The sequence below is a fragment of the Pholcus phalangioides genome, unplaced genomic scaffold, assembly GCF_987345545.1.
Source record: "Pholcus phalangioides strain wild (caught in Gottingen) unplaced genomic scaffold, Ppha-v1.0 ptg000015l_1, whole genome shotgun sequence".
NCBI classification, from domain to species: domain Eukaryota; kingdom Metazoa; phylum Arthropoda; class Arachnida; order Araneae; family Pholcidae; genus Pholcus; species Pholcus phalangioides.
In genome coordinates this window covers 62,878,239-62,887,541 of record NW_028301608.1, presented here as the reverse complement: position 1 = coordinate 62,887,541, position 9,303 = coordinate 62,878,239, and the positions used below count along the sequence as shown (strand labels likewise).

The window sequence follows — 9,303 nt, the reverse complement described above, 5'->3', positions numbered from 1 at the left end:
AGTTATAATTTTTGAATAAAAAAAGACAATTTAATAATTGTTAACATTTTATTTCAGTGGCCGGTATTTATTTGTTCAAACAGACAGACCAGTCAAGTCACGATTTGTTTACTTGAAAATGAATTTGAATGAAACTTGTTTTTGTTAAATATATATAATAATGTTTCTTATTTATTTTTTGAGAAATTATTTATAAAATTTGATCAAAACTTTATTATTGAGTGAAAATTCATTTTAATCGTTTTATTTCTTTATTTGATGTAACTTTGTTTCTCAATTTCAACTTGACCATATGAGATATGCGTGTTAGAATCATATAAAAAATACATGGTTCAGTCATATTAAGATACTGTGCGGATTAATTTTATTAACTAGGTATTACATGAGGAAGAAATGTTCTTTGATTTATTATTAGATTATGTGTCAGATATTTTGTAACTAATGTGGAAAGTTTGTACATATGTAGGTAGCGCTTTATTTGCAATTAAACAAATAAATTAATAAACATTCATAAAAAAATACTAATTGTCTAACAAGACTTATTGTCAGCAAACATGATGTAAATGTAGAATTTTTGCATCTGAAACTTGGTTTAAGGCCGGGATTACACTATAAAAGTTTGATAAAAGATCTTTTATAAAGTGTGAAAAATGGAACCAATAAGTGTATGTCGGTTTCATTCGAGCAAATGCAACCAACAAGATTATTGGGTTTTTTCTTCAGGTTTTGTGAAAGATATTTTATCAGCCTTTTATAGTGTAATCCTGGCATTAGAGTAAATTTATTGTCATATGATAAAAAAAAAATAGACTATTAGGTACACACACTCACACTTCCACTACAACTTATATGGGGATTGAAACATACATAAAAAACACTAGTTGGGGGGTTATACATAAAAAAAATTATAAGGGGGTTGAAATGCAGCTTTGTTTTGTTGTTGTCTCTGTCCCATCACGTGGGCATCATGTTGGACTGTCATTGTGAGGATCCAAGTTCGAACCCTTTTGACAGTACAGTAGTGGCCAGCTGAAATTGGTCTTCTGTGGTTTTCCAGCTTCGTTAGGGTATGGCCACTGTGGTGGTCGAGTGGTCATGGTGACGGACTCGCATTGCAAAGACCTGGGTTCGAACTCCACAGTGGTGGTCAGCAAAAGTTGGTTTTCTATAGTTCCTAACTTCAAGGTGTGAATGCAAGTCTATCTCCATGTTAAAAAGTCTCACCACATTCCAACCTGTACCGTTTCATTGTAAATTCAACAGGAATATGGACGAGATGCATGTGTGGTTTAGTAGCTTTAAGGAACGAATTTGAGCTGGCCACTGAAAAAAAGTCTTTCTGCAGAGACCAATCAGGCCTACAACATTTAAAAAAATTCATGCATGACTAGGGTAGTTTCTTGTTGTAAAGTACATTTAGGTGTATTTATTAGAACCACTGTTAAAAATTTAACATTAATTAGAAGCAGGATAAAGTTCTGCATTCATATCACATTTTTTCTTTGTCTCCCAGCATACGTAATAGAACAATTGCATTTCTATGAAGTTACAAATTTTAATAAAATAAAAAATCATTCTTTTTTCATAAACAGTCTTGTTTTTTTTTCCTCCTCTTTCAGATTTTGATGAACTCTACGAGTTATGTCTATAGTACGAGTTAATGAGCATTTATATATTGCTCCCGCAAGAGCAATAATCACAGAAGACCTTCTAAAGCACAATATCACATGTGTCATTAATGTAAGCTTATCAAAGCTTACAATCAACAGTCCAAGTATTCAATATATTCATTTGCCTGTAAGTAATGAAAGCCTCATGATTTTCAGTAACTATCTTTTAACCCTTAAATACATGGGTTTTTTTTGCGAGCTGATAATGTTTTTTCATAGTTACTGACATGTATATAGAAAACCGGAAAAATCATTTTTAAAAATTTATTTTGAATTATACTGCTTATACAGGACTTTAAAGAAGACGTACAGAGCACCTCAAAAGTCTCTTAAAATAAGTGTATTTGAATAATATTACTTTTGAAATATAATCACCTTTGTGACTGAAACTATAGTAATAAAAAAATTCAAGTTGCGAAATTCACGGAAATGAAAAAAGTAAAAAATTTTTTTTTAACAAATTAGTGAAATCATAGCCGCACATGCTTTGCAGCAAACAGAGTTGTTGCCATTAATTGCATGGATGGAGATACAGGAGGGAGGCATCAAAGGCAGAGCCGACTGATCTAATGTTACATGCCTTTTGATGTTTTTATGAACTGACATCATAAAAGGCCATTTAAGAGCATTGAGGGGCCCCTGGAAAAAGTGATATTTTATACAAATACAAAGCCACGACAGACAAAATGCCAACGAGGTGGCTGAGGAAAAGATGGCCATAACAAATATGGATGTCATATATTATTAAAATACAGCAACCCAATTAAAAATTCAATTACAAAAACTATAAACAATATATATATTTTGAAGTCCTACATGCCTAGAGATTCATTTACATGCTTACTCTCAAAAATTTTAACCAGATCTCACTTTTATTAGGCTTTCTCTGCCCTTTAGACCTCCAGGCTGTGCCCAGGTAGGCCCATGTGTTAAAACTGCTCTGACATCATTATCATCCCCCCTCCAGACTTTCAAGTCTATCTCCATCTGTTAATTGGGACATCTACCAGCGAATTCAAAATATAAAATGGAAATAATATGACCTCACCTTATGTGCAAAAGGGAATTTGAATTTTTATCTTTAAATTCATTCCAGTAATGAATGATTAAAGGACCCTTTGCACACATAGGGCCCATTGCATTAAAGGACCCATATGCAAAACATAGTGGAAAAAAATTGCAAGTATACAGGTTTTTAATTCACTGAAGGTGGCAACCACAATTCAAGATACAACTTTTTCGATTGCAAGTTCATTTCAATTATTTAAAATCTATATGAATTTGGTCAAAGTATCGCTAGTGGAAAGCACAAGCAATATCCTGATCCACTCTTAGAAGCATATGGTATTGCAAGTGGAAACCTAAAACAGTTTTAAATCAGCTATATTATACTTTTATGTGTCTAATGCATGCATTTCTTACTAACATAACTACATCAGCCAGGGCGACTAGAAAATAGGCATTAGCGCCTAAAATTTTAAATGCAACATTGCTAAACTGAGGTCTGAGTATGGCATAAAATTTTTTGATTTCTTAATGATGTGTCTTCCAACATGGGTGGGGGGGGGGGGGCATGAAGTCCTGGAAAAGGTAAAAAAATAACATTATTTAGGACTTTTTTTGGGGGAAACCATGCTTGGTACCCAAAAAAATTTTCTCGTGCCTAATTTTTTTTAATTTATCCAGCATGGCATTAGCTATAATAGAAATAACTTACGTTCGAAACATGATACCATATTGTGAAAACTATTTTAAGTTATGTCACTTTAGAAGTGAAGTGTAATATAGGGAAAGTTTTCTTGTTTTTTATTAAATTTTTTTCTGTGAATAGTTAAAGCAATGTGCTGTATACACCTATAGTGTATTTGATTTTTCTTTTGCCTGTTGAACATTTACTGGTGCTTCTTCATTTTGAAATGAATGACGTTTTATGTTATCTAACTTTTTTTCAATTCAAAACTCTGATATTAATGTTGTTTATAATAAACACAAATTTCTTCTATTAATGATATTTCTGTAATATTTGTATCGCGTAGCTGGAGGATAATGTTTCTGAAAACATTCTCATGCATTTTGATAAAATCACAGAAGATATCCATTGTGAAAGCCAAAGAAATGGGAGAACTCTTGTATGCTGTGTTGCTGGAATTAGTCGATCTGCATCATTCTGCTTAGGTATCAAAGCTGATTTTATTTACTCACTAACATCTATTTTCACGCATAAGGCTAATCAATACAGTAATATAACAATTTTTGCTACCCAGAGTTGCATGATTTTCTGTGAAAAGTACGCATTTTTGAAATGCAAGTGAGTTTGCAGAATTATTGCTGAGATGATAGAGTTTATACAAATACAAGTCCACAACAGGCAAAATGCTGTTAAAAGTTTTTTGTTATAGAAGGTGTTGGCTCTACTCAATACCCAAATGTGAAAAACCACCCTACGCTGTGGACTTAAAACAGGTTTTTCAATGGTTCAGCGTGGCAGGTCCGGATCCGGCTTCATTTGCATAGTGCATGGTTGAGCTAGTGGAGCTTGTGTCGGAAAGAATGTTTCGTCGTAGGGGTCTGATATGAAGAAAACAGGGATGGGAGGTCTAGGGTTATAGATGTCTATATACAGCCCACAAGGGCGTATGCAGGTGGGGGAGGGGGGTAAACAATTTCATCTATTCACAGTTCTATTAAAGAAGAAATCCCTGTGAGACACCACAACCTGGAGTTGTCCCTTACCAATCGATACTGGTGTCCCTTGTCAAAGCAGTCGTTTAACAGCATATTAACAATTCATGGATAAATAATAGTGATTATTGATCATTATAATTTTATCATCAATTACATTGGGGAATTTTTTATTGTTTTTTTGTTGCATCACAGTCCTTTTCCTTTAATTAGACTGGCACTTAATATTTGTTTCAGATTCAGAGAATTTTCGTACATGCATTCTTTTTCTCTGAGATTGATGAAATTTAAAAGAAAAACTGTCAATAAAGCGTATTACATTGTACTGATCATAGGTAAGCCTATACGCAAGGAAGAGCATATGAACTTGTGGACTCCCTCTGCAGCAATCTCAAATTAAAATATATTAAAAATTTTTTTTTTAAGGAAATATCTTTTGCTATTTCTATCAATTTGTTTTGATTTCACCCTTTTACGATTAATGGGAATAAATTCAATCAAGTTCTCTATGTTTTCTTTCTTTTCTCCTCACCATTGTGAATCTTTATTGTAAACCAATTGTAATAAAAACAGTCGAACGACGGCATATTAATAATTCATGGTCCATCCTATCCATCCCATTGAAAATTTTGACCACTTCAAATTTTGATTGTTTTCTTCGTTTTTCCCAATGTAATTATGAAGTGATAATGAAGTAAAAACTGTTTTATTTGATCAACCATATGTAATGAAATTATACTGATTTTTGTGAGGCTACAGTACATGAAGATGAAAACTGTTGTGATTTAGAAATAGGACTCCAAGTTGCGTATGTTATAAGCTATTTATGCACAGAAAGTCACAATTGAATCAGTCTCCTAAAGTCCAATATTATTGCTATTTAAAAAAAAGTTTGTGATGCTTTTTCATGACAATGCTCGTAGTTTGCAATTCCCAATTAATTTTGACCCACTAGTGAAAGTTCTTTTCTTGCCTCCAACCACAAGCAGCTCATTTCTTTCAATGGATCAAAACATCCAATGCATTTAACATGTATCTTTCATTTGTACAGATTTTTGAGAATAGTCTTTTTCAAGTGTTAAATTAAAGTTGCAGGGAAGTTAAATTTTATGCAGAATATGCCAAAATCTGCGACGTATGTCGCAGAACAATTAGTGATACTGTAGAACAATGTAGAAGAATTTTAAGGAAAAGTGCAGAAAACGCTATTATGGGGATTTTTACCACAGAAAATTTTCAGTCAGCCGAGGGCTCATTGGAGAACAATGCAAAACATTCTGCTTTGGGGCATAATAATATAGCTATAGTAAAAAGGAAAAAGACAGGCATTTTTGCAAAATTTTGGTTCCAATTAACTGATTATATGTAGGTGAAATTGTACCGGACTTACTCTGTTATTGTCAGTCCCACCTATTATGTTGCTTCAAGGTATCAAGGACTGTACTAAATTTTAATGGTACTATTCATAAAGTCTTAAGTCCCATTTACTCCAGTTAAATGATTTAGAATGTTAACTAAATTTTAAGTTGTCAAGTACTTTAATATCTGTCCCAATGTAAAGGTTCGTTTATACGGGTTATGTTATTTAGTAGATAAGTCGAATAGAATCCAGTTTATTTTTTCAATTTTATAGGCACCATGTGCCAATGGCCGTGGTCCTGTACTATGAAATGATCATTCTTTATTTGGTTATTGCCGTTGTTCGAAGTGAGTCTGGGCTCATATCTTCATTATTGCCATTTCTATTAGGAAAAGTGTAAAATCAAAAATGGGAATTTGCCCACTTGGCGATGGACAAACCATAGAAAGAAATGTTAAAAAGATAGAAATGTCCTTGGGTGAGAGTCTCAAGGATTTGACTTTATCCTTAATTTTTATCTCATTTTTCTCAACCTTTAGTGCCCCTAATCTTTAGATTTGGCAGATTGAAACAGAAAAGAAAGCATGGGTCACAGGAGCAAGGAAAATTTTTCAAAAGAAGGCATTTATCAGGGCATTTTTTTCATAGTTTTCTCACTAAATACCTTTACCCTATTTACCCCCATACTAGGGCATGGTATTGTATGGTTTGGAGCTATTTACGTTAGGACTGATTTTAAAGTATTTTACCACTTAAAATTTAGTAAACTACTAAGCCAATTGACACATGAAATGGGAATTTAGTTTCATCAGGAAAATTATTATCATGGTACACTCTTCTGTCATAATAAGGAGAAAAAAAGATAAATAAGAATATTAGGATTCAAGAATCTTTAATATGTGATGTGCACCAATTTTTTATTTAAAATGAATTGTTAAACTAAAACTGTTTTTTCCCCTAAAAAAAAACTCGCTGACTTTTTAAGACAAGAAAAATCTTCCTGTTCGAAAATCCACTCTTTATATTGGGTCTTTCATTGCTCCATTTACCGTTTCCTGACACAATTGATTTCATATAGGTCCACTTAAAGAATGCCATAGTAAAAATCACTTGACGCTCTGTAGTATGTCATATGATGAATATGGTCATAAAATCATGAAACATTTTTGATTTTCAGCAGGTTCAAGGTAGAGGGGATAAGGAAAAGCATTCTGTAGAGAAATCAGCCTTACAAAATACTGATTCCCCTGCATTAGCCAGCATGCTGAGAATACCTGTATTTTCCAGCATGCTGGGAGTCACAGATTATGGCAAATTCCTAAATAAAATATTTAATTTGAATAATCCATTAAATTGGCTGAATGCATACTGTGATCCTTATTAAACCTCACTTTTCCCGGCATGCCAGGAATATAGACCAGACCTCCAACATTCAAAAAACTACTACTACTTTATAGCAAGACCAACTGCAGTCATGCAGCAGTAATTTACTAACGAGCCAATCTCTTCGTTAAAAAGTCTCATCACTGAGAGCAACAGGCCTACAATGGTACAATTATTCAATCATTACACTTCACCCGTCGTGAAAAAAATTTGATGGCAGCACTACGCACATAACAAGAATTACACAGAAACAAACTTCACGTTGGGTTCATATTAAGTACACATGCATTCCAACATGTAACAATTCATTAGAAGTTCCGCAGAGGAATATGGACGAGGTGCTTGTGTGGCTTAGTAGCAATTTACTACCACTAAATTTGGGTCAAAAGTAAAGGCGCCAACTATCAATGGTTGCCTCAGGCTCACCAGGAAAGAACTTGCTATCTATGTTCTTTTGCCAGGATTGAACCTGCAGACCTGACAGAAACCTTTAGGTGATGAACATCTTACCACAGCATCACTCAGGTGCCTCATGCCAGTGCTTTACGTCAGATGTTATTGGTTGACATTCAAAAAGTTGGTAACTCTTGAGTTTTATGGCACGCTGGCTAATGCAGGGAATACGTTATCTGAGCTTGTTGTAGTCAAGATCTTGTCAATACTAGTGAGAGAGTTTGAAATGGATTGAGCCACTTAGGGCGGTATTCACCGACATGGTTTAAGCTATAGTCACAATTTTTTGATAAGAGATCAACACGGATTGGTTAAATTCAGGGTTTTAACCAATCTATGTTGATCGCTTATCCAAAAATTGTAACTACAGGTTTAAACCTTGTCGGTGAATACCGTCCTAATTCATCAGTGGAGTTACACTCATGTCCCTCCCCTCCCCTTAATTCTGTTTCAGCTTATTTGATGAGGTATCAGAAGATGAAACTAAGAGAAGCCTTTCTTTATCTTAAGAGTAAAAGAGGCCATGTGCATCCAAACAATGGATTCTTTATACAGCTAATTGAATATGAAAAGGAAATATTTGGTGAGACCTCAGTTGCAATGATTAATATCAGATCACCTGACTGTGAAGAAAATTTAATTCCTGATGTGTTTCAAGAAAGTTGTAAAGGACTTATCTGGCTCAAGTCTGCCAAGCATCTTCTTAAAAGAGATCAGCAAGGAACATAGCAATCATCATATCATTTTTTTGTACAAATCTTGACGTCTTTTTTTATCCTTATTTCATAAAACCAGAATTAAAATTGAGTATTTTAATGAGACATTTTTGTAAATAACAAAAATTGATTGCCAAATAAAATTAATGTTTTAATTAGACTTTCTTTAAATTTGATGTAATGAAGAGCATTATTATATATGCATTGGCATAGGTTTTCATGACTAATATTTGGAACTTTTGACAGTTTTGGTTGTGATGTTATTGTATTCTCTCCCCCAAGATCCTCTTCTAACAGAATAGTACAATGTTTTTACAGCAAACTATACATAAATGCCGCTAAAAGAATTACAGCTGGCTATATTGAAGAAATAGGTAAAAAAAGGCTTTAGAAAATATTCAAGGAAATTTCTCCAAGACACATTTCATTTTCTCTGAATAGGAAAGTTTAATTGATTCCCTCTTATCATAAATCCATTTTTTTCCACTAATTAGTTTCTGTGGTGTCCCTTGTTCTGTCCTTTTCTACCAGAGTACTAGAGACCACTTTTGTACAAATTTAGAAACCACAACAGGTGAATTGCCCAGCAAGGTGGTTGGGAAAAATAGAAAATAAAAATAAATAGTTCTAGGAAAAATGCCCATAAAATTATGGTTGTCGTAGGAGTAAATACAACTACCTAAAACTAATAAGCCAGAAAAAGTAACTATAATATAATAATAATATAATATAATATATAATAATAATAACTTAAAATATCTGCCCACAGAAATATGGTTGTCATTCTTTAAATATGGATAGCTTCTCAATTACTCCCACCTATCTTATCATATTTTCTCTTGAATGTGTCTATCGTAGAGGAATTCACAACATTAGAAGATAAGCTATTCCATGCATTTATAACCTTGCTGGAGAAAAACTCCATGTGACACAACCTAAAATTATCCCTAACTAATCAAAACTGATGTCCCAGAGTTTAAGCATTTGAAAGACAGCATAACAGTGTTTCATGGTCCATCATATTGAGTCCCTTGAAAAT

At 33.4% G+C, this 9,303-nt stretch overlaps 1 protein-coding gene across 1 annotated transcript; it reads left to right on the top strand.

The window, feature by feature from the left end:
• Positions 1-99: 99 nt before the first annotated feature.
• Positions 100-8,424, top strand: LOC149076449 (dual specificity protein phosphatase 14-like). Its single transcript, XM_089244013.1, has 4 exons — positions 100-375; positions 1,620-1,797; positions 3,707-3,845; positions 8,003-8,424. The coding sequence occupies exons 2-4, from the start codon at positions 1,642-1,644 to the stop codon at positions 8,275-8,277; spliced, it is 570 nt and encodes a 189-aa protein (XP_089100139.1). The 5' UTR covers positions 100-375; positions 1,620-1,641; the 3' UTR covers positions 8,278-8,424.
• Positions 8,425-9,303: the final 879 nt, after the last annotated feature.